The following is a 26,100-nucleotide window of genomic DNA, read 5'->3' as shown; positions in this document are numbered from 1 at the left end:
TATGCCATTTCTCCTATCAATCTGCCTCTTGTCGGTTGATTTTCCAGTGAGATTTCCAGTCTTCCCTTCGCTCCTACAATTGCTTCTCAGAATAGTACTTCTAAATAATGCAAAAATACATAGGATTGCAAAGAAATCAAATATATTGAACCATTAAAATATTAAAAATGTGACATAGTAATTTATTTATTTGTTCCATTAAATTGTAAGACTGGCCAGGCACAGTGGCTCACACCTGTAATCCCAGCATTTTGGGAGGCTGAGGCGGGCGAATCACCTGAGGTCAGGAGTTCGAGACCAACCTGGCCCACGTGGGGAAACCCCGTCTCTACTAAAAATACAAAAATTAGCCAGGCATGGTGGTGGGCGCCTGTAATCCCAGCTACTCAGGAGGCTGAGGCAGGCGAATCTCTCCAGGAGGTGGAGGTTGCAGTGAGGCGAGATTGAGCCACTGCATTCCAGCCTGGGCGACAGAGCGAGATTCCATCTCAAAAAAAAAAAAAAAAAGAAAAGAAAAGAAAAGAAAAATTGGAGTGTAGTACTACAATCATAGCCCACTGTAACCTTGAACTCCTGGGCTCAAGCTATCCTCCCGCCTCAGCCTCCAGAGTAGTTAAGACTACAGGCATGTACCACCACATCCAGTGACTTTTTAAGTTTTTTGTAGAGATGGATCTCACTATGTTGCCCAGGCTGGTCTTGAACTCCTAGGCTCAAGCGATTCTCCTGCCTCAGCCTCCCAAAGTGCTGGGATTACAGGCGTGAGCCACCGCATGTGGCTTATATTTTGTTTCTTTTCTCATTCCTAATTATGCTGTTTTCTCTTTTTTTCTTGGTTTGATTTGCAACTGCATTTTATGGTTCTTTTCAAAGAAATAGATATTGGGCCGGGCCAGGTGGCTCATGCCTGTAATCCCAGCACTTTGGGAGGCCGACGCGGGTGGATCACCTGAGGTCAGGAATTCAAAACCAGCCTGGTCCACATGGGGAAACCCTGTCTACTAAAAATAGAAAAGTTAACCAGGCATGGTGGTGCATGCCTGTAGTCCCAGTTACTTGGGAGGCTGAGGCAGGAGAATCGCTTGAACCCAGGAGGTGGAGGTTGCAGTGAGCCGAGATCATGCCACTGCATGCCAGCCTGGGCAACAGAGCCAGACTCCGTCTCAAAAAAAAAAAAAAGGCCAGGTGCAGTGGCTCACTCCTGTAATCCCAGCACTTTGGGAGGCTGAGGTGGGCAGATCACTTGAGGTCAGGAGTTTGAGACCAGCCTGGCCAACATGGTGAAACCCCGTCTCTACTAAAAATACAAAAATAAGCTGGATGCAGTGGCGCGTGCCTGTAGTCCCAGCTACTCGGGAGGCTGAGGCAGGAGAATTGCTTGAACCCGAGAGGTGGAGGTTGCAGTGAGCTGAGATCGTGCCACTGCACTGTAGCTTGGCGACAGAGCGAGAGTCCATCTCAAAAAAAAAAAAAAAAAAAGAAATAGATACTGGAGTAACTGGAGTAACCCATAATGTAGTTTTCTTTTTTCTAAATCACTAAATTGGGCTTTCATATTTATTAATATAAATGTTTTTATAGAGGTACAGCTTTGACTGTATTAAGTATGAAATGTAATGTTCTCATTTTTTTCTGCATAGTCTGTAATTGCCGCTTTTATTTCCTCTGTGACCCAGGCACTATTTAGAAGATGGCTTTTAAACTTCTAAGTAATTAGATTTTTTAAAAATTTACACTTTTCCTAATGAGTTTAATTTTTGGGGTTTATATGAATAAGATAATATAATCTGAACAATGTTTTTATATATATTTTTGTAAAAAATTTTTTTCAATGATTAATTTTTGTGGGTGATTCCATGAATGCTGGAAAAAGATACATTCATGATTAGGAGAATGCTTATTCATTTGTAGAATTTATATCTTCTAAATCCTTATTATGTTCTTGTTCTGTTAAAGTATTTTAGTACTATTTTGGTTTCTGTCAATTTATAACAACTTCTGCTTTGTGTATCTTGTTGCAATGTTATTTAATAAGCAAAGGTTATATCTTTATTATGAATTTTCTATTTTCAATATAAAATTACTTATCCCCCTCTTTATTGCTTTTTGCCTTATGTTATACTTTGTTTTATATGTGCCACTTGCAAATTATATCAAGTTACATTTTCTTAACCCAAACTATAAATCTTGAGTTTTGTTGAGAAAATAAATAATATGTAGCTAGGGAAAAGAAAAACAGAACAAATAGCCACACAGATTGATAACTGCTTATAAGAAGCCTTGTCTTTCAATAGGGAATTTTATTCCATTTACTTGTATTGTAATAACTGGTATTTTTACTATTACTTTGCATTCTCTTTTATTCTTTCCCTTTGGTTGTGATTTCTTATTATTCTCTTTTAAGAAAAAAAAACTTATACACACACATATTTCCTACAAAAAGGGTGAGATTTATATGAGTGTCTGCTTGGAGTTCAGTATTTCTTCTTCACGATGTTTTTCTTCCTATTTGATGGGAAATCTAGCATACTATCTCTCCCAGCATTTTAAAGTTTTTGTTAGTAAAATAGGGGGTTTTAGATCCAATTTTTATTAAATTGTTATATTCTTTATGTAACATTTGCCTTGACCAGACAATTTTTCAGATCTGTAACGATTTTAACTAGATCATTATTTACTACCATTTTCTCTTGAGTCATAATACCAACTCTCGATTTTGTTTTGTTTCTTTCTTGTATCTTCGAGACAGGCACGTAGGTCCTCCCTTTACTAAGTCCTTGCATAGTTCAGAATATTTCTGCAGCCCTGGCAAACAGAAAACTTGGCTGGGTATCTGATCCTTACTTAGGATACAACTTTTCCCATAAAACACATCTGTAGCCCTTGCTCCACTATCTTTTGGCATTTTATTGTTATGAAGGAGGGGAATGAGACCAGTTTGTTATTATTTTTAGCTCACTACATTTTTTCTGTCTGGATTCTTTTTTCTTATATACAGAGTCTCACTCTGTCACCCAGGCTGGAGTGCAGTGGTGCAATCATAGCTCACTGCAGCCTCGAGCGCCTGGGCTCAAGTGATCCTCCTGCCTCAACTTCCTCAACCTCCCTGATCCTCCAGTCCCCACCTGAGACCACAGGTGTGCACCACCACACCCAGCTAATTTTCCATTTTTCATAGAGTGGGGTCTTGCTTTGTTGTCCAGGCTGGTCTCAAACTACTGGCCTCAAATGATCTTCCCACCTCTCTGTCTGTATCCTTTAGTATTTAAAAACTATTGTTATACTTCATATTTTTTTCATAATGCTTCTACCTGGAGATCTCGTTCATTGATTTTGCCTGAGACACAGCAAACCCTTTACCCCTAGTTAGATATATCATCCTCCTTCTAAGAAAAATTTTCTTTTGTGATTAATGATTTACTTTGTTCCATTTTTTTCTGACCTTTTTTCTAAGAACAAATATTTCTCAAAAAACAAAAACAGAAAAAAAGAAAAAGAATAAACATTTCTCAAATGGTATATCTCTGCTGTCTTCTATATTTGTCATCTTTTCTTTTATAATTTTATTATTTATCCCTTTTCTCTGCATTTTATTAGAACTCCTATTTGTTTTCAGCCAGGCATGGTGGCTCACGCCTGTAATCCCAGTACTTTGGGAGGCCGAGGCGGGCAGATGACAAGGTCAAGAGATGGAGACCATCCTGGTGAACATGGTGAAACCCCATCTCTACTAAAAATACAAAAATTAGCTGGGCATGGTGGTGTGTGTCTGTAGTCCCAGCTACTTGGGAGGCTGAGGCAGGAGAATCACTTGAACACGGGAGGTGGAGGTTGCAGTGAGCCAAGATCATGCTACTGCACTCCAGCCTGGGTGACAGAGCGAGACTCAAAAAAAAAAAAAAAAAAAGAACTCCTATTTGTTTCATCCTGGGTTTGATTTTCTTTAGCATTTGTTCTGCTATTTACATCCTCCAGTGAGGAATTTAATTCTGCTAATTTATTTAGAAAATTTATTGTAATCTTCTCTAATCTTTTTCCTTTTTATCTGCTTCTACTCTCCTTTCATCTCAGTTTGTCCTCTACTTCTATCTTTCATATATGTTTCATAGAGTTCAGGATTCCAAGCATGGCACTCTCTTGATATTTTCTTCTGAGTCCTAAAATATATATATAAATTTCAGCACTATATATATTATATATATATATAAAATTTTCAGCACTATATTCTGCCATCTTCAGGATTATGATCCCTTTTGCTTTTCTGTGTTTCCTATATTAGTTTTCATAGCCTTTTTTTTTTTTTGAGACAGGTTCTCACTCTGTTGCCCAGGCTGGAGTGCAGTGGTACAATCTCGGCTCACTGCAGCCTCAACCTGCCAGGCTCAAGCCATCTCCCTACCTCAGCCTGTCAGGTAGCTGGGACTACAGGCACATGCCACCAAACCCGGGTAAGTTTAGGTTTATTTTTTGTAGACACAGTCTCACTATGTTGCTCAGGCTGGTCTCAAACTCCTGAGCTCAAGCGATCCTCTTGCTTTGGCCTCCCAAAGTGCTGGGATTACAGGTGTGAGCCACCACGCTCGGCCTTTGTTGTAGTCTTTAAGGCTTAATGAATGGCTTACCTCTAAAAGATAGAAACCTGTGAAGAGTAATGTTCCCCCCCTTAACAATAATAAGAAGTTGGCTAATCTACAAAATTATAGCTTCCCTTGAACCTATCAGAGAGCTGAGGCCATAGAGCAACCAACTGGCCTGAGATCTCAGAAAACACAGGAGCTTCCAAAGAGACATGACCATTGGCAGCAAAACAAAGAAAGACAGGATCACCATACAAGCTGGTATGAAGAATTGGGTGAATATTTTGAAATGAATTGCTAAAGTCTAGGTGTGGGCTAGTGCTAGAGTTTAAAGCTTCTGTAGGCTGGATGCAGTGGCTCACACCTATAATTTCAGCACTTTGGGAGGCCGAGGCAGTTGATTGTTTGAGCCCAGGAGTTTGAAACCAGCCTGGGCAACATGGCGAAACTCCATCTATTTAAAAAAATGAAAAAAATTAGCCAGGCATGGTGGTGCACACCTGTGGGCCCAGCTACTTGGGAGGCTGAGGCGGGAGGATTGCTTGAGCCCAGGAGACAGAGGTTGCAGTGAGCCAAGACTGTGTCACTGCACTTCAGCCTGGGTGGCAGAGTGATACCCTGTCTCGAAACAAACAAACATCAACAAAAACCCCTGTAAGGAAAAGCTGTCTGTTCACATTCTTTTATTTATTCATTCAGTTATTTTTCCATATTAGTATAGAAAGAGATTAATTTTTACTTAAAAAAAAAAAACAGTGCCAGGTGGGGTGGCTTTGGGAGGCTGAGGCAGGAGGATCACTTGAGGCCAGGAGTTTGAGATCAGCCTGGGCAACATAGTGAGACTCTATCTCTACAAAAAAGCAAAATAAAAAAACAATTATCTGGACATCGTGGCCTATATCGATAGTCCCAGCTACTAAGGAGGCTGAGGTGGGAGAGTCACTTGAGCCCAGGGGCTCAAGGCTGCAGTGAGCTATGATCACACCACTGCACTCCAGCCTGACTGACAGAGCAAGACCCTGTCTCAAAACAAAAAACAAAAACAAAAACAGTAAGTTTCCACAATAAGCACATTTCTCTTCTAGCTAAAATAACCGTGCCTCAAGCAAAGCACCTGTGACAAAAATTCCCCAGTAGTATGCTCTTTGACAGCTGGGTTTGCCATTCACAGTTGAGAGCAGATATCCCTGCTGGAGAGAGGTGCTGTCATCCACCCAAGTGACCCGGGGACCCCACTTACTGTAGCCCATCAAGGTGAGCGCTCCTATAAGCATGATCAGCGTCTGCAGCGCATCCGTGTAGATCACAGCAGCCAGGCCACCTGGTGGGATGAGCACGGAGGTGAGGGTCAGGGAGTCTAATGAGAAGGGGTTACTCTGGGTCACCAAGGGAATCTGAAAGGCCAGGACGTGATGGGAGATTTCTTAGTGCTGATTGATTGCAAAGATGGCCACGATCACTCCTCCCTGTGTGCACGCCCATTTTGCAATGTGACTTTGCTGCTCCTTTCATGTTGAGGTGAAGTTGATTACTCTACTTCTCACATGGGCTTGGCCACGTGACTTGCTTTGACCAATAGAATGTGGAGGAAGTGGTATGGGCCTCAAGGAGCCCTGCAGCTTCTGCACTTACTCTCCTGTTGCCCTGAGACCATTTGCTTTAAGAAGCCGGGTCTAACCTAATGAAGGAAGAGGGCCCCCAAGAAGGGGAAGCCCAGTCGACAGCCCAAGCTAACACCAGCCATGTGAGTGAGGCCATCCTCTTCCAGCCAGGTGAGACCAGCAAATATCCACCCAGGTAACTCGTGGACGTGTGGGGAATAATAAACCATTGGTTTTTCAAGCCCCTCAATTTGTGGGTGGTTTTTTAACACAGCAATCTTTAACTGATATAGGAAGTGGTGCTTAGGCCACAGTCCCCAAGCTCTGAACACCTTTATTTATTTATTATTTATTTATTTATTTATTTTTTAGAGCCAGGGTTTCACTCTGTCAACCCAGGCTGGAGTGTAGTGGCACGATCATAGCTCGCTGCAGCCTAGACTTCCCGGGCCCAAATGATTGTCCTGTCTCAGTCCCCCAAGTAGCTAGGACTATAAGCACGAGCCACCATGCCCGGCTAATTTTTAACTTTTTTCTAGAGATGGAGTCTTGCTATGTTGCCCAGGGTGGGCTCAAACTCCTGGCTTCAAACAGTCCTCCTGCCTCGGCCTCCCAAGGTGCTGGGATTACGGGTGTAAGCAACTACACCCAGCCAACACCTTTATTTTTAAGACTGGATAAAGGATGTGAGTATTAGGTATTCAGAGGCCCCCTAGACTTCCTGGAGAGGATCATGATGGTGCCTCAGAGGATTCTTGTTGAGTTTGCCACCTGCAAAAATCTTCGAAATGGGCTGGGAAAGGTGGCTTATGCCTGTAATCCCAGCACTTTGGGAGGCTGAGGCAGCTGGATCACCTGAGGTTAGGGGTTCAAGACCAGCCTGGCCAACATGGTGAAACCCTGTCCCTACTAAAAATACAAAAATTAGCCAGGTATGGTGGGGCACGCCTGTAATCCCAGCCACTCGGGAGGCCGAGACAGGAGAATCACTTGAGCCCAGGAGGTGGAGGTTGCAGTGAGCCAAGATCGCACCACTGCACTCCAGCCTGGGCAATGGAGCAAGACTCCGTCTCAAAAAAATAAATAAATACATACATAAAAATTCGTAATGATGATCCTGGTAGCAAATCCATCAGCATCTGGAAAGAGCAATCTTTCCAGTCTCTTCCTTAGACCTCTGTTCTTCCTCCTTCCCTGAGGAGAAGGGACACTTATCCAATAGAAACGTGTCTACTAGAGGGCACAGTCACTGTACAATTTAAAAACCCTGTGCCCGTGGGTGAGGTGCTCTCTGGGATCCCTCCTTCCTTGCCAGCAGGAACAGGGCTCTCTCATAAAGGGGAGGAGACCTGGCTTTGATTCTGGCCTCAGTTCCCTGCCGTTCACGCATGCAGTGAGTCAGCCTGAGTGTGGTGAGGTCCTGGTGTTGGGTACCACTTAACCCCACCATCCTTTCTATATTAACAGTGATGAGAATCTCTCTTATGCCAGGCACTGTGGGGAGCATTTTGTTCAGTCTTTCACCAAATAGCCAGTGAGCTCCCCACCGAGTTCTACACGGTAGGGATGCAGAGGCCAACAAAATGGCATGTTCCCTGCCCTCATAGAGCCTACGGTCTAATGGGGAACACAGACCTCCAAACAAGGAACACCAACATTCATCAGCTATGGCAGCCTGCCCTCCCCTTTTCCCCTGCCCCAGGCACATGGCTTCTGCTAGTTCTGAGAACTCAGGAAGGTCTTTCTGTATCAGGGGACTTTGTATATGTTAGATTTTGTCAATTTTCTGTTTAAAGCATCCAATAGTATTCCATGGCACTTAGAACAAATGCTAGGCTCATTTTGTTTCCTTCAAAGCTCTGGTCCCTGCCCTTTTCTCCAATCCCACTCTTACCACCAGGGTTGCTGCTTAGCACAGTGCCAGGGGGTGCCATTTTCACTCTGGTTGGTGTGAATGGCACCCCCTGGAGTGGAATAGGGCACAGCCTACATAACCATTTGCTCAAGCAGGTTCTCATCTCAGAGTCTTTACTGCAGCCCTTCCCTCAGCCTGGAGTTCTCCTCCCCTGCAATGCTCGTGGGTGTTATTTAAACTTGGTTGAGATACGAAAAAATGCTCATCATCACTAATCACCAGAAAAATGCAAATCACAGGCCGGGCACAGTGGTTCACATCTGTAATCCCAGCATTTTGGGAGGCTGATGCAGGCAGATCACTTGAGACCAGGAGTTCAAGACCAGCCTAACCAACACAGTGAAACCCTTTCTCTACCATAAAATACAAACGTTAGCCAGGCATAGTGACTGGCACCTGTAGTCTCAGCTACTTGGGAGGCTGAGGCAGGAGAATCACTTGAACCTGGGAGATGGAGGTTGCAGTGTGCCAAGATTGCACCATTGCACTCCAGCCTGGGTGACAGAGGGAGACCCTGTCTCAAAAAAAGAAAAACAAACAAACAAAAACAAATCACTACCACAATGAGTTATCATCTCACACCAGTCAGAACAGCTTTTTTTTTTTTTAATTTGAGTCTCGCTCTGTTGCCCAGGCTGGAGTGCAGTGGCACGATCTCGGCTCACTGCAGCCTCTGCCTCCAGGGTTCAAGTGATTCTCCTCCCTCAGCCTCCCAGGTAGCTGGGATTACAGGTGCCCGCCACCACACCCGGCTAATTTTTTTGTATTTTTAGTAGAGACAGAGTTTCTCCATATTGGCCAGGCTGGTCTTGAACTCCTGACCTCAGTTGATCCTCCTGCCTTGGCCTCCCAAAGTCCTGGGATTACAGGTGTGAGCCACTGCGCCCGGCCAGAACAGCTTTAAACTTAAAAACAGTTAAGAAGTCAAAAGATAACCGATGTTGGCGAGGTTGTGGAGAAAAGGAAATGCTGATGCACTGTTGGTGGGAGTGTGATATGGTTTGGCTCTGTGTCCCCACCCAAATCTCATGTTGAATTGTAATCCCTGCGTGTTGGGGGAGGGTCCTGGTGGGAGGTGATTGGATCATGGGGGTGATTTTAATGATTCAACACCATCCCCAGAGCTGTCTGGTGATAGAGTTCTCATGAGAATCGGTTGTTTAAAAGTGTGTAGCACTAGGCCAGGCACAGTGGCTCATGCCTGTAATCCCAGCACTTTGGGAGGCCGAAGCGGGCAGATCACCTGAGGATGGGAGTTCGAGACCAGCCTGACCAACATGGAGAAAACCTGTCTCTACTAAAAACACAAAATTAGCTGGGCATGGTGGCAGGCGCCTGTAATCCCAGCTACTTGGGAGGCTGAGGCAGGAGAATTGCTTGAACCCAGGAGGTGGAGGTTGCGGTGAGCTGAGATTGCAACATTGTACTCCAGCCGTGAAAGTGTAAGTCTCCATCTCAAACAGAAAAGAAAAGAAAAAAGTATGTAGCACCTCCCGCTTCACTCTCTCCGGCTGCATCATGGTAGGACGTGCTTACTTCCCATTTGCCCTCCACCATGACTGTAAGTTTCCTGAGGCCTCCTAGCCATGCTTCCCGTCAAGCCTGTGGAACTGTGAGTCAATTAAACCTCTTTTTTTTTCATAAATTATCCAGTCTCGGGTAGTCCTTTATAGCAGTGTGAGAATGGACTAATACGGAGTGTAAATTAGTTCAGCCACTGTGGAGAGATAACTGAGAATTGAACTATGATTTGACCAGCAATCCCACTACTGGGTATGTACCCAAAGGAAAATAAGTCATCCTACCAAAAAGACACATGCCCTCATATGTTCATCACAATACTATGCACAATAGCAAAGACATGGAATTGACACCAGTGCCCATCAACAGTGGATTGGATAAAGAAAATATGGTACAGATATACCATGAAATACTACACAGCCATTAAAAAGGACAAAATCATAACCTTTGCAGCACATGAATGCAGCTGGAGGCCCTTATCCTAAGTGAATTAATGCAGGAACAGAAAACCACTCACTTATTTGTTTATTTTCTTTTTCTTTGAGATGGGGTCTTGCTCTGTTGCCCAGGCTGGAGCGCAGTGGTGCGATCTCCACTCACTGCAACCTTGCAACCTCCGCCTCCTGTGTTTAAGAGATTCTCCTGCCTCAGCCTTCCACATAGCTGGGATTACAGGCACCCGCCACCAAACTCTGCTAATTTTTGTATTTTTAGTGGAGAAGGGGTTTCACCATGTTGGCCAGGATGGTCTGGAACTCCTGACCTCAGGTGATCTTCCCACCTCGGCTTCCCAAAGTGCTGGGATTACAGGAGTGAGCCATCATGCCTGGCCCACATGTTCTCACTTATAAGTGGAAACTGATTAAACATTGGGTACTCATGGACTTGAATAAGGGAACTGGGGACTACTAGAGGAGGGAGAGAGAGAGGGGGACACCGGTTGAAAAACTACCTATTGGGTACTATGCTCACTACCTGGGCTAATGGATCCATTCGTATCCCAGACCTCAGCATCATGCACTATACCCATTAACAAACCTGCGTGTACCTCCTGAATCTAAAATAAAAGTCGAAGGTGAAAAAAAAATTGGTTGAGATATATCACCTTAGAGAGGCCTTACCTGAATATTCTATGTAAAAAAACAAACAAACAAAAAAAAACCTGCCCTCCATCTCTTCACCCTAATTAATTTTTCCTTATAGCACTTCTCAGGTTATAATAATATACACTGACATATTTATTTATTTATTTTTGAGACAGAGTCCCACTCTGTTGCCCAGGCTAGAGTGCAGTGGTGTGATCTTGGCTCACTGCAACCTCCGCCTCCTAGGTTCAAGTGATTCTCCTGCCTCAGCCTCCCGAGTAGCTGGGATTACAGGCATGTGCCATCACGCCCAGCTAATTTTTCTGTATTTTTAGTAGAGACGGGGTTTCGCCATGTTGGCTAGACTGGTCTAGAATGCCTCATCTCAGGTGATCCACCCGCCTCGGCCTCTCAAAGTGTTGGGATTACAGACGTGAGCCACCACACCTGTCCTAACATTATTTATTGATTTCCCTGTTCATTGTCTCCCATCTTCAATAAGTTCCTCTGGAGTAGAGATATTTGTCTTGTTTACGTCTGTGCCTCACTCCCTGGCATGATGTCTGGCACACAGTAGGAAATGTATATCCGTATACACACACCTGTATATGTAAATACATGATATATAGATACAAAGTACATAATATAGAGATACCAGTGTGCTTGTGTCTGTGCACACACAGGCACACACAGACACAAACAGACACACACATATATATGGAATGAGTTATATTATGCCAAGAGGAGGCAGAGAAGGGTGAAAATAGAGTGGAAGATGAGATAATGAATACTTAAAAACAGGTACTTCTCAAGGCCCTACTGCGTGCCAGGCACTCTTCTAGGATACAGGTAGGAGGGGGAGAGATGAGGTTACCTGCCCTCAGGCTCCAGGATTGCAGTAGTTTATTATCCAGCCTTGTATTGTGCCTGTGAGTGCACATGACTCAGCAGTTAGTAGGTGCTCAAGAAATAGTTCTCAGATACATGAATGGGAAAAAACATTATGCCATTGCGGTGCATTTTAAAAATGCTTTATCTTTTTTTATTCTGAGATGGAGTCTCACTCTGTCACCCAGTCTGGAGGGCAATGACACCATCTTGGCTCACTGCAACGTCCACCCCACCGGGGTTCAAGCAATTTTCCTGCCTCAGCCTCCCGAGTAGCTAGAATTACAGGAGTCTGCCAGCATGCCCGGCTAATTTTTTTTTTTTTTTATTTTGTTGTGAGCTGGTGTCTCGCTCTGTCACCCAGGCTGGAGTGCAGTGGCGCGATCTCAGCTCACTGCAACCTCCGCCTCCCGGGTTCAGGTGATTCTCCTGCCTCAGCCTCCTGAGTAGCTGGGATTTCAGGCATGGGCCATCACGCCTGGCTAATTTTTGTATTTTTAGTAGAGATGGGGTTTTGCCATGTTGGTCAGGCTGGTCTTGAACTCCTGACCTCGTGATCCACCCACCTCGGCCTCCCAAAGTGCAGGGAATACAGGCGTGAGCCACCGCGCCTGGCCTAATTTTTATATTTTTAGTAGAGATGGGGTTTTGCCATGTTGGCCAGGCTGGTCTGGAATTCCTGACCTCAAGTGATCCACCTGCCTTGGCCTCCCAAAGTGCTGGGATTACAGGCATGAGCCACCGCGCCCAACCTAAAATGCTTTATCTTATCAGGTAACCCCCTTCCTTTGGATAATGGTCAGGAGAAATCTTTTTATCTAGGGTAAAGGAGTGACATTTAATGAATAAATGGGTCTTAGCACAATGGAACATCAGAAGACGGGCAAAGAGAAGGTAGAGTGGTCCACAGTCCCTGCCCACTGCCTCTGCTAGGTGTTACCCTTCGTTCAGTCTTACCAGCAACCGTGTATACAGCAGTGATGGCCAGCAGCCCAACTATGGCCAGGTACAGATCCAGGTGCAAAGACTGCTGGATGAAGATGGCACCTGCATACATGTCTACCTGTGAAGAAAGGAGGTTGATGGATGAACAAATGAATTAATGAAAAAATGAGTAAATGAATGAATGAATGGACATTTGCAGCACAGGTTCCCTGGGATCAGGGCCTAGCCTAGATGCTGACAAACACAGAAGAGTCATACATCATCCCTTCTTAATCCATTTCATCCCAGATCAGGGGTCTTAAACTGGAGCCCTGTGGGCCCTGGGCTGATGCAGCAGCCTCCTCAATGGTCTTCCTGCTTCTGCTTTTGGTCCTTTCCCACTCCATCTTCCACACTGTAACCTTCATTAAATACCATAATGATCACATCATCCTTCTCCTCCCCACTCAAACTCGTAAGTGACTCCCCCATTGCCCCTAAGATAAAGGCTAAATAAATGAGGCTAAATACTCACTTCGTACTCCCAGACCTCTACAGACTCTGAAATACCCTCCGTTTCTCAACAAATCGTGTGTACCTAGGCCTCCCAGATTTCACTTGTGCTGGTGCTTCCGTCTGGAGGGCCAGTCCCCTTTCTCTACCGTAAGTTCCTCCTGGGATGTAACTTCACCTAGAAGGCTTCCCACATCTGCAGCTTCCCACCAGACTGCAAGTGAACGTTCTAGAAAGGAGCCTGTGTGTCTGTCCTGCAGTCTGGAGCTGGTGTAGATTCACTTATTGTTGCTTGGATTGAATGGAACCCCTTCTGCTCCCCCATACCCCTTCCCATAGAACAAGCTCCTCCCTCCTCCCTGGCTGGAAGCGAAGGCAGCTTCCGCTGAGGGGCACATGTCTGGAGGTTGCAATACACCTGTTCTTTGCCACTTCCTAGGAGATCTGCCCATCCATAGGTCAGGGTGGGGCAGTGCAATCAGCCATCAGCACATCTGATAAACAGCTGATCAGCATCTAATTCAAGGAGGAAGAGAACAGTCCTATCCAAGGATTGGCAGGGTTCTTGGAGTCCCATTGATCAACCCACACCATCCCGAGATGTTGACAAAGAAGCTTTGGCAGGAGTAGAAGAGAAAGTCCTTCCCTCCTTTCCTCTACCTTTTCTCCCAATTTCTTCTTCTTTTTTTTTTTTTTTTTTTTTTTTTTTTTTGACACAGTCTCGCTCTTTCACCCAGGCTGGAGTACAGTGGCATGATCTTGGCTCACTGCAACCTCCGCCTCCCGGGCTCAAGCAATTCTCCTGCCTCAGCCTCCCGAATAGCTGGGACTACAGGCATGTGCCATCACGCCTGGCTAATTTTCCTATTTTCTGGTAGAGATAGGGTTTCGCCATGTTGGCCAGACTGGCCTCGAACTCCTGACCTCAAGTGATACACCCGCCTCAGCCTCCCAAAGTGCTGAGATTACAGGCATAAGCCACTGCACCCGACCGTTTTCTCCCAATTTCCTCTGTCCACGCTTACTTCCCCCCATCCCATCTTCCTCTAATCTCCCTGCAGCCTATGAAAGAGGAGGAGAAAGGGGATAGCAAGGAGACACTCCCGAGCAATGATCTGTGCCTTATCTTCTCCCCACGCTGCATGGGTGAGGCCAGGCTGTGTCGCTGCCTTACCGAGATCTTGGTGAAGATGTAGATAAATAGGTAGAGTACAGCCAGGATGATGGGGATTCTGATGCCACCGAAGCGCTTGCGTAGGTATTCTGGCATCGTGGTGACCTGAGGGCCAGAGCTGAGACTTACTTCACCACCAGCACTTGACATCCCCGCACAAGCCCTTCCCATCTGCTCCTGCCCCCACAACTGAGAGCGCAGATGGTCTTCTTGGGATTCTCAACCTGATACTTAAGAAGGGAGGAGAGGAGCCCAGCGCAGTTGGTTCCCATCACTTTGGGAAACTGAGGCAAGAGGATCACTTGAGTGCAAGAGTTTGGGACCAGCCTGGGCAACATGGTGAAACCTCATTTCTACAAAAAATACAAATTTAGTCATGCGTGGTGGCAGGCACCTGTAGTCCCAGCTACTCAGGTGGCTGAGGTGGAAGGATCACTTGAGCCTGAGCCCAGGAGGTCGTGGGTGCAGTGAGCCATGATCGTGCCATTGCACTCTAGCCTAAGTGACAGGGAGACCCTGCCTCAAGAAACATACATATGGTAGATGAAAATAAATTCTAGGCGGATAATAGATTTAATTGTGAGGCCATGCACGATGGCTCACACCTGTAATCCTAGCACTTTAGGAGGCCAAGGTGGGAGAACTGCTTGAGCCCAGGAGTTCAAGACCAGCCTGGGCAATATCTCTATTGCTACAGTAAGACCCCATCTCTATTTTTTTTTTTTAAAAAGACATATAACCTAATAGAAAAATGGACAAAAGTCCTAGACAAGTTACTTCCTCAAAGAGGAAATCCAAATGGCCGGAAAATGTATAAAAAGAGTTGCCAATTAAAAACAGTGAGATGGCCGGGTGCGGTAGCTCAGACCTGTAATCCCAGTACTTTGGGAGGTGAGGTAGGAGGATTATTTGAGGTCAAGAGTTCAAGACCAGCCTGGACAACTTGGTGAAACCCCGTCTCTACTACAAATACAAAAATTAGTTGGGCATGGTGGCTGTAGTCCCAGCTACTGGGGCAGTGTGTGTGTGGCGGGGGACGGGGTGAGGCAGGAGAATCAAGAATTGCTTGAATCCAGGTAGGCAGAGGTTGCAGTGAGCTGAGGGCACGCCACTGCACTCCAGCCTGGGCGACAGAGCAAGACTCTGTGTCAACAAAATTTTAAAAAGCAGTGAGATATCACTACACATGCACCAAATTCGCAAGAATCTTTAAGTTGGAGAATATAAAATGTCACCAAGGATACGCCGAATTGCAGGAAAGGGAATTTTCATACGCTGCTGGTGGGAATATAAATGGATAGAACTACTCTGGGAAAATGTTTGTCAATATCTTGTAAAGCCAAAGATGAACATATCCAATGACCTAGAAATTCCACTCAGAGGTAGACTCTCTCACCAATGCTTGTTTATGTGCAGAAGAACACACTTATAAAAATGTTCACAGCAGTGCTGTCTATCATAGACCAATACTGGGAGCAACTTAAATGCCCACGCACAACAGAATGGATAAATATATTGGGATGTGAGTCACACTACGTGATACTGCATAGCAATGACAATTAACACATCAGCTACATGTAACAAAAGAATATTACTCCAAGCTGGGTGCGGTGGCTCACACCTGTAATCCCAGCACTTTGGGAGGCTGAGGTGGGTGGATCACCTGAGGCCAGGAGTTCAAGAACAGCCTGGCCAACATGGGGAAACCCCATCTCTACTAAAAATACAAGAAGTAGTCGGGTGTGGTGGTGTGCACCTGTAATCCCAGCTACTTGGGAGGTTGAGGGAGGAGAATTGCATGAACCCAGGAGGCAGATGTTGCAGCGAGCTGAGATCATGCCACTGCACTCCAGCCTGGACAGCAGAGCGAAATTCTGCCTCAAAAAAAAAAAATACTCCAGTTTTCAATTATCTATAACCCACCCTTCACCAAAAAAAGTAAAATTCAACTACATTGTTCAGGTATGCAGAATTAAAACTGTAAAGAAAAGCAAGGGAGTAATTACTTAATAGGAAAGCCAAGGAGAAGGGAAGGCATTGTGATTTTTCTTTTTTAGAGACAGGGTCTCACTGTGTCACCCAGGCTGGAGTGCAGTGGTATGATCATAGCTCACTGCAGCCCTGATCTCCTGGGTTCAAGCGATCAGTCCTCCTCCTCAGTCTCCCATCCTCTTGCCTCAGCCTACTGACTAGCTGGGACTAAAGGTGCACACCACCAGTCTCAGCTAATTCTTTATTTTAATTGTTTTTGCAGAGATGGGGGTCTCACTATGTTGCCCAGGCTGGTCTCAAACTCCTGGCTTCAAGCAATCCTCCCACCGCAGCCTCCCAAAGAGCTGGGATTATAGACCTGAGCCACTGTGCCCAGCCAGCATTGTGATTTTCTAAAGGCTTGCAGAGGACATTATATTTCCTTCCTTCCTTCCTTCCTCCCTCCCTCCCTCCCTCCCTCTCTCCATTCCTTCCTTCCTCCTTTCCTTTCTTCTTCTCCTTTCCCTTTCCCTTTTCCCCTTTCCCCTTTCCTTTCCTTTCCTTTTCTTTCCTTTCATTTCATTTCCTTTCCTTCTTTCCTTTCCTTTCCTTCTGATGGAGTCTCACTCTGTCACCCAGGCAAGAGTTAAGTAGTGTGATATTGGCTTACTTCACTCCACTTCCTGGGTTTGAGCAATTCTCCCACTTCAGCCTCCCGAGTAGCTGGAACTACAGGCACCCGCCACCACATCTGGCTAATTTTTGTATTTTTAGTAGAGACAGGGTTTCACCACATTGGCCAGGCTGGTCTCGAACTCCTGACCTCAAGTGATCTGCCTGCCTCAGCCTCCCAAAGTGCTGGGATTACAGGTGTGAGCGATCGCACTTGGCTGACATTATGTTTTCTGTCTTGATGTGGGTGTTCCTTTTACAATAATTTGTCAAGCTGCACTTTTGTGTTTGTTGTGTGTGTGTGTGTGTGTTTTATTGCTTTTCTGAATGTTTATTTCATGTCCTAATAAAAACAAATTGGGTAGCTTTTGAACTTTTCTCAACACTTTGGCATTTATTATCTAGGATGGGTTTAACCTCTCCTTTGTATAAGTGTAAGATATTGCCCAAAGGATGTCTAGATCTAGGAGATTTTATTTTCTTATTTAACAATAGCTTGGAGATCAGCATACCTCTGTGGACTTCATCCCTTGTCACGGCATGAGATGGTACAGCCCGGCTGTCCAGTTCCTTATTAATGGACATGGTGGTTGTTCCCAGGTTTTTCTATTACAAACAACTACTGCAGCCATTTCAGATCTTTGCATCTGGCTATCTGGCTGGTGCAGTGGCTCATGCCTGTAATCCCAGCACTTTGGGAGGCTGAGGCGCAGGAGGTCAGGAGTTTGAGACCAGCCTGACCAACATGGTGAAACCCCGTCTCTACTAAAGATACAAAAATTAGCTGGGTGTGGTGGTGGGCACCTGTAATCCCAGCTACTCGGGAGGCTGAGGCAGAGAATTGCTTGAACCTGGGAGGTGGAGACTGCAGTGAGCCAAGATTGTGCCACTGCACTCCAGCCTGGGTGACAGAGCGAGACTCCATCTCAAAACAAACAAACAAAACAAAACAAAAAAACAAACTTTGCATCTTCTCAACCTAAAGCTTCACAAGTTCCTTTCTCACTCTCAGCTGATGACATCATCTTCTGCTTGCCAGAGAAAATGGAAGCCATCAGGTGAGACTGTCTGGCAACCCTAAATATTCACTCACCTGCATCTCTACCATCATATACGCCTTCCTGTAGTAGGCGCTCAATAACTTTCTTGATGCTTTGACCCGGAGAACTTCATTTCCAGTCCGGTGTTGTTATACCTCAGATGCTGTGTCTACATGGGAGCTAGCCACAGCGGTCAGGAGCAGACCCAGGCCCCCTGCTCACCAAAGGTCTTGCTTTTAGACTTTTGGGATTACCTCCAAGGGAGGTTACTTACCCATATATCCCTGCCCTTAATACAGAATTGAACTATTCTCTGTCACTCAGGCTAGACTGCAGTGGCGTGATCATAGCTCACTGCAGCTTCCAACTCCTGGGCTCAAGTGTTCCTCCCACTTTAGCCTCCTGAGTAGCTGGGACCACAGGCACTCGCCACTAGGCCTGGCTAATTTAAAAAAAATTTTAGTAGAGATAAGGTCGTGCTCTGTTGCCCAGGCTGGTCTTGAAATCCTGGACTCAAGTGATTCTCCCTCCTTGGCCTCCCAAAGCGCAGGGATTACAGGCATGAGCCACTGCATCCAGCCTGAAGGATTTTTAACATGATTTCTGATTCCTAAGCTTTTTCTACTTTGTGTGTGTGTGTGTGTGTGTGCGTGTGTGTGTGTGTGTGTGTTTGAGACTGGGTCTCATTCTGTCCCCCCGACTGGAGTGCTGTGGCACAATTATGGCTCACTGTAGCCTCAACCTACCGGTCTCAAGTGATCCTAATCCTCCTGCCTCAGCCTCCTGAGTATCTGAGACTATAGGTGTGTGTCACCACACCCAGCTAATTTTTGTATTTTTTGTAGAGATGGGATTTTGCCATGTTGCCCAGGCTGGTCTCGAACTCCGGGCCTCAAGCAATCCACCCAACTCGGCCTCCCAAAGTGCTGGGATTACATACATGAGCCACCATGCCCAGCCTACTTTGTGTATTTTTAACATTTCCATAATGAAAAGCTAAAATCAGTTATTGCTTTACGGACAACACTGTGATATTGTGTGGTCTTGCCATGTGCAATAGAACATCTAGAACAGAATTAAGGTTAGAAAGTATGAATGATGCAATGCTGCCAGTGAGATCATAGATGATTTTTTAAAAACTGCTGTTCAGGCCAGGCATGGTGGCTCATGCTTGTAATCCCAGCACTTTGGGAGGCCGAGGTGGGTGGATCATGAGGTCAGGGGTTCGAGACCAGCCTGGCCAACATGGTGAAACCCCATCTCTACTAAAAATACAATAATTAGCTGGGCGTGGTGGTGGGCGCCTGTAATCCCAGCTACTTGGGAGGCTGAGGCAGGAGAATCTCTTGAAACCGGGAGGCAGAGGTTTGCAGTGAGCCAAGATCACACCATTGCACTCCAGCCTGGGCAAGAGCAAAACTCTGTCAAAAAAAAAAAAAAAAAAAAAAAAACACAAAAAAATGCTTTTCAAACAGTCAAAAGCAGCATTATTTTGTAACTAAGACATTGACATTTTGTACCAGTCAGAAATAGCTCAATTATTATAGTTTTGTGTGCAAAGGAAGAAAAAAATCACTGAATCATATATATGATTTTAAAATACATATATGATTTTTAAAAATATATATATATATATGATTGAGACAGGGTCTCGCTCTGTCACACAGGCTGGAGTGCAGTGGTGTGATCTCAGCTCACTGCATCCTCTGCCTCCCGGGCTCAAGCAATTCTCATGGCTCCTCAGCCTCCTGAGTAGCTGGGATTACAGGTGCTTACCACCATGCCTGGCTAATTTTTGTGTTTTTTTAGTAGAGACAGGTTTTCACCATGTTGCCCAGCCTGGTCTCGAACTCCTAGGCTCAAGTGATCTGCCTGCCTTGGCTTCCCAAAGTGCTGGGATTACAGGCATGAGCTATATACTTTTATTTTTATTTTTATTTTTTAGTAAAAAGCAGAAACATTGGCTGGGCATGGTGTCTTATGCCTGTAATTCCAGCTACTCAGATTGGGAGGCTGAGGTGTGCAGATCACTTGAGCCCAGGAGTTCAAGACAAGCCTGGGTAACATGGCGGGATTTTTTTATTTTCTACTAAAAAAAAAAAAATACAAAAATTAGCTGGGTGCGGTGGCTTGCATCTGTGGTCCTAGCTGCTGGGGAGGCTGGTGAGACCAGGCGAGCCAAGATTGCACCACTGCATTCCATCCTGGGGACAGAGCCAGACCCTGTCTCAAAAAAATATAGCGGAAACATGTTGTGATTTAAACATTTAAGAGACTGTGAGCTTTACATTTGTGTTTTGGTATTTAAAATTTGAGGGCCCATATTTTTTCCAACCTCCAAATGCCTTCTGTGTGCCTTGGATGTTGGGTACTAGCGGGAAGTGCTATGGACTGGGTTCCTCATTGTCTCGCCTGTGGATCACCCCTCCCCTTTACTGGGGCCTCTGAGTGGCAATCTAATGCATGACCATGGGCAGGAGGGATGGCGGGATAAGGGAGGGACTGCAGGGCTGAGATTCCCAAAGCATCTTTCAATTCTACAGCATCCCAATGTCTCCCGACTCACCTGACCAGCAATGTAGATGGGGAGGAAGATCCAGGCCAACATCAGCACAGAAAACAAGCCCTGCTCAAGAAAACACAGTCAGGACTTGGCCCCCAGCTCACAACAAGGTACCCATTTGGATTTCCCTCTGCGCCCTGAGGCAGCCTGGCCTGAACTCCACCTCTGGTGTAGTCTCTTACTCGCTGAGTGGTTCACCTGCTCCGGCCTTCAAATTTCCTTTTTTTAACATGGGGAAGGGATTTGGGAAGGAAAAGGAGAGTGGAAAAAGAAGGCTTTTGCAATGCTTCCTAGTTCTGTGTCTCCTAAACGTCACGTCATCGCTTCATCCAGTTGTGCCCCCTCCCCTCCTCAGCAGTGATTAAAACAAGGCCGTGACAGCAGGCAGACCTGGGTTCAAAGATGACCATAAGAGTTAACACAGGTCTTCAAGACTCAGTTTTCTCACCTGGAAAATGGGCATATCAGTGCCTCACTAAGTGGTTGCAAGGAAATCAGGGAGATGATACTTAATGAGTACTGTATGCCAGGCGCCTCTCTGCACCCTTTACAAGCATTAATTCACTTGACTCTCATAATGGTTCCACATGACAGGTACCATTAATATGCCTATTATGTATATGAGGCTCAGAGAGGTTAGGAAACTTGCCCAGCTGGGTGCGGTGAGTCACGCCTGTAATCCCAGCACTTTGACAGGCAGAAGCGAGTGGATCGCTTGCACCCAGGAGTTCAAGACCAACCTGAGTAGCATAGTGAAATTCCCGTCTCTACAAAAAATATGAAAATTAGCTAGGCATGGTGGCGTGCACCTGTGGTCCCAGCTACTTGGGAGGCTGAAGTGGGAGGATGGTTTGAGCCTGGGAGGTGGAGGTTGCAGTGAGCCATGACCACACCACTGCACTCCAGCTTGGGCGACAGAGCAAGACCCTGTCTCAAAAAAAAAATAAAAACAAAACAAAACAAACAAACAGAAATAACACATGCCACCCAAGGTCACACAAAAAGCAACTTGCCGCTGAAGTTTATACGTGTTGGAGCAAGAATGTAAACCCAGGCAGTGTGGGTCTAATCTGTAAATGAATCCTATAATGTGATAGTGTATGTAACATATCAAAGTCTGTTCCTGGCATAGAATAAGCATCCAAAAAATATTGGACATTATGAAGGCAATGATCATTATTAATAATCCCCTTCCTGCCCTGACCCCAGTAAAAATCATATCCCAAGTGAGCCCTGCTATATAGGAGAGTGTATCTTATCCCTTGAGTATCTCAGAGGTAGCAAACAAAGTCAAAAACTACTGAGCTGTAAAATTTTTGCGATGGCCGATTGACATCTAAAGTACACAGAAATATGCTTCAGTCTCCACGATACCATCTTTCTTCTGCATCTCTAGGAGAGGAATTCTGAGCCCTCTTCTTCACACACTTTTTTTTTTTTTTTTGTGAGACAGAGTCTCACTCTGTCACCCAGGCTGAAGTGCAGTGTTACAATCTCACCTCACTGCAGCCTCTGTCTCCCAGGTTCAAGTGATTCTCCTGCCTCAGCCTCCTGAGTAGCTAGGATTACAGGCGTGCAACACCAAGCCTGGCTAATTTTTGTATTTTTAGTAGAGATGGAGTCTCACCATGTTGACCAGGCTGGTCTCAAATTCCTGACCTCAAAAGATCCGCCCACCTCGGCCTCCCAAAGTGCTGGGATTACAGGCCTGAGCCATCACGCCCAACACGCTATTATTTTTTTTGTTTGTTTTTTGGTTTTTTTTTTTTTTTTATGTGTGTGTGGTTTTTTTTTTTTGGAGGGGGTGGGAAGGAGTTTCACTCTTGTCGCCCAGGCTGGAGTGCAGTAGTGCAATCTCTGCTCACTGCAACATTCGCCTCCTGGGTTCAGATGGTTCTCCTAACTCAGCCTCCCGAGTAGCTGGGATTACGGTGCCCGCCATTACACTCGGCTAATTTTTTGTATTTTCAGTAGAGACAGGGTTTCGCCACGTTGGCCAGGCTGGTCTCAAACTCCTGACCTTAGGTGATCCACCTGCCTTGGCCTCCCAAAGTGCTGAGATTACAGGTGTGAGCCACCGCGCCTGGCCCCATCATTCTATTTTTAAAGTGCAGGGCATTCACACAACTTTCCCCTGAGATCTACCTATTAGGTGGAGGTAAGATGTCATCTATGCTCTAGGTAAAATACTTACATTAAGTTCATAAGCTGATACAGAAATGCCCGTAGCAGCACCTGATCCTGCCAGGCCAATGAAATGTCCACTTCCAACATTGCTGGCAAACAAGGATGCACCCACCTGTGGGGAGATGGATGGGTCAGATCTTGGAGACAAAGTCGAGGGTACATGCTCCCCACCCCCAATTCTTACCATGCTCCAAAGGGACAGAGAAGAGAAGTGGAGGAAGGCAGGGCCACCCCTAGCCTATCTGGCATTTTTGTTTACATTAGAATGAGATTCTTCTTTCCCAAGACTCTTACTTGGTCAGAGCCCACCTGTCAGAAATTGGTAGAACAAATATTCATGACTACAGGGCCTAAAATGCAGATTGCACCTTCTAGGGTTGTGCAGTGCACAGCTTCAACAACTATATGCAGCATCCCTGCAGGGGTCGGGGGTCGGGAAAGAAGGTGACAGGTAATGCAGAAAGTGATTCATGATGAGAATCAGGAAGCCTGTGTTACTCCCCACATCTGCTTCTAACTTAGCAAAGTAGATAGTCCTCTTGGTATAGCACTAAATGGCTAGTGCTGTACTTGATGATGCCAATCCCTGGTCTCCCTGGTCTCAATTGATTGGGCTGGACAGGCCTGGGTACCTGGCCCAAGCTGGGCAAATTATATTCTCTTTCCTGGGAATTTGGAATGGGGACACCGTCTCTGCTGGTCCCTTGGACTGGAGATGTTGAACCAGGGAGGTGTGTGTGTGCTGGGGGTGAGGGGGTGGTGTGGAGGCATGTTTCACCCTGTGCTGCTCATCACTGCCAGTTCAGAGACAGGGGAGGATGGAGACCTGCACAGAAAGGCAGGTCCAGCCGGGTGCTCTGGCTCACGTTTGTAATCCCAGCACTTTGGGAGGCTGAGGCAGGCGGATCGCTTGAGGTCAGGAGTTTGAGACCAGCCTGGCCAACATGGTGAAACCCCGTCTCCATTAAAAATACAAAAGTTAGCTGAGCATGGTGGCACATGCCTATAATCCCAGCTACTCAGGAGGCTGAGGCAGGAGAATCGCTTGAGCCCGGGAGGTGGAGGTGGCAATGAGCCGAGATTGCGCCGCTGCACTCCAGCCTGGACTACAGAGACTCAGTCTCAAAAAAAAAAAAAAAAAAAAAAAAAAAAAAAGGCAGATCCAGTGAGGAGGGGAAAGGAGGGAGTGAGAAGAAAAAGAAGAGGAGGAGAACGGTGAAGGAAGAGAAGAGAGGAGAGAGAATTGTGAAAGAGCCATTTTGCCTCCTTATTGACTTTCCTATCTCTTCTTCTTATCAAATTCTATTTCATTTGTCTACATGTTTATCCTCCTGTCAGTATCACACTCTTTTGATTATTGTAGCTTTGTAGTAAGTTTTCAAATTGAGAAGTGTGAGTATGCCAAATTTATTTATTTATTTTTTATTTTTTATTTTTTTTGAGACAGAGTCTCGCTGTCTCCCAGGCTGGAGTGCAGTGGCGTGATCTCAGCTCACTGCAAGCTCGGCCTCCCGGGTTCATGCCATTCTCCTGCCTCAGCCTCCCGAGTAGCTGGGACTACAGGCACCCGCCACCGCGCCTTGCTGATTTTTTGTATTTTTAGTAGAGACGGGGTTTCACCGTGTTCGCCAGGATGGTCTCCATCTCCTGACCTCGTGATCCGCCCGCCTTGGCCTCCCAAAGTGCTGGGATTACAGGCGTGAGCCACCGTGCCCGGCCAACTTTATTCTTATTTTTCAAGATCATTTTGGCTATTCTGGGTCCCTTGCATTTTCATATGAATTTCAGGATCAGCTTGTCAATTTCTGCCAAAAAAAAAAAAAAGAGCAGAAATTTTGATGGAGATGGTGTTGAATCTGCAGGTCCATTGGGGGAATATTGCTGCTTTAGCAGTAATAAGTCTTTGAATCCAAGAACTCAGGATGTTTTCTTAATTAATTAGTTCTTTAAGTTTTTCCAGTGACTTTTCAGTGTATAGTGTTGTATTCTTTTGTCAAATTTATTCCTAAATACTTTATTCTTTTGATGCTATTATAAGTGGAATTATTCTCTTAATTTCATTTTCAGGTTGTTCACTGCTAGTGTATAAAACACAATTAATTTTTAAAAATTAATCTTATAATCTGCAATCTGACTAAACTCATTTATAATGTCTAATAGCATTTCTTGGGTTATTTAGAAGTTTCTATGTACAAGATCATGTCTTTTGCAAATCAAGATAGCTTTGTTTCTTCTTCTTCAATCTGGGTACGCTTTACTTCTTTTTCTTGTGAATTGCTCTGGCTAGAACCTCCAGAAAAATGTTGAATACAAGTGGCAAACGGCACATCCTTGTCTCGTTCCTGATCTTACAGAAAAAAACTTCAATCTTTCACCACTAAGTATGTTAGCTGTGGGTGATTTTGTAGATGCCAAAACTTAAAGAAGTTTTCTTCTATTCCTAGTTTGTTGAATGTTTTATCATGAAAGGGTTTTAGATTTTGTTAAATGGTTTGTCTATTGAGATGATCTCATTTTTGTCTTTTATTCTATAATATATATGGTGTATTACATTGATTGACATTTTTGTATATTGAACCAAACCTTCATTTCTAGGATGAATCTTTTTTGGTCATGGTGTAAATTCATGTTTATATGTTGCTAGATTTGGTTTGCTAGTCAGGCGTGGTGGCACATGCCTGTGGTCCCAGCTTGGGAGGCTGAGGTGAGAGGATCCTTTGAGCCCATGAGTTTGAAGCTACAGTGAGCTATGATTGTACCATTGCACTCCAGCCCAGGCAACAGAGAGAGATCCTGTCTCAGGAAAAAAAAAAAAAAAGATTTGCTCTACTGAGAGCTTTTGTATCTATATTCATAAGAGATATTTATCTGTATTTTTTGTGTGTGTGCGTAATATCTCTGGTTTTGGTATTAGGGCAATAATAGCCTTATAGAATGAGTTAGGAAGTGTTCTAATTTTTTTTAGATGGAGTCTTGCTCTGTCGCCATGCTGGAGTGCAGTGGCGCAATCTCGACTCACTGCAACCTCCGCCTCCTGGGTTCAAGTGATTCTCCTGCCTCAGCCTCCTAAGTATCTGGGACTACAGGTGCCTGCCACCACACCTGGCTACTTTTTTGTATTTTCTGTAGAGGTGGGGTTTCATTATGTTGGCCAGGCTGGTCTCGAACTCCTGACCTTGTGATCTGTCCATCTCGGCCTCCCAAAGTGCTGGGATTACAGGCATGAGCCACCACGCCCGGCCTCTAATTTTTTTTTTTTTTTTTGGAAGAATCTGTAAAGGATTTGTGTTAATTTTTCTAGAAACATTTGGAAGAGTTTATCATTGAAGCCATCTTGATCCTTGGTGCTTGGTCTTTTTCTTTGTGAGAAGTTTTGTGATTACTAATTCACCGTCTTTACTTTTTTTTTTAAATGGAGCCTCGCTCTGTCACCCAGGCTGGAATGCAATGGTGCCATCTCAGCTCACTG

General features: G+C 45.2%; 1 protein-coding gene across 1 annotated transcript in view; it reads right to left on the bottom strand.

Annotated features, from left to right (window-relative positions):
• SLC5A11 (solute carrier family 5 member 11) overlaps window positions 1-26,100 on the bottom strand; it is a 64,617-nt gene that overhangs the window by 21,573 nt on the left and 16,944 nt on the right. The window contains exons 5-9 of the mRNA XM_054453152.2: window positions 22,639-22,743; window positions 20,448-20,507; window positions 14,199-14,303; window positions 12,545-12,650; window positions 5,818-5,898 (exon numbers count right to left, since the gene is read on the bottom strand). Of these exons, the coding sequence (XP_054309127.1) occupies window positions 5,818-5,898; window positions 12,545-12,650; window positions 14,199-14,303; window positions 20,448-20,507; window positions 22,639-22,743 (457 nt within the window). The remainder of the gene's footprint in view (window positions 1-5,817; window positions 5,899-12,544; window positions 12,651-14,198; window positions 14,304-20,447; window positions 20,508-22,638; window positions 22,744-26,100) is intronic.

The sequence above is a fragment of the Pongo pygmaeus genome, chromosome 18 (assembly GCF_028885625.2).
Source record: "Pongo pygmaeus isolate AG05252 chromosome 18, NHGRI_mPonPyg2-v2.0_pri, whole genome shotgun sequence".
In the NCBI taxonomy this organism is placed as follows: domain Eukaryota; kingdom Metazoa; phylum Chordata; class Mammalia; order Primates; family Hominidae; genus Pongo; species Pongo pygmaeus.
This window is presented reverse-complemented; position numbering and strand designations above follow the sequence as displayed.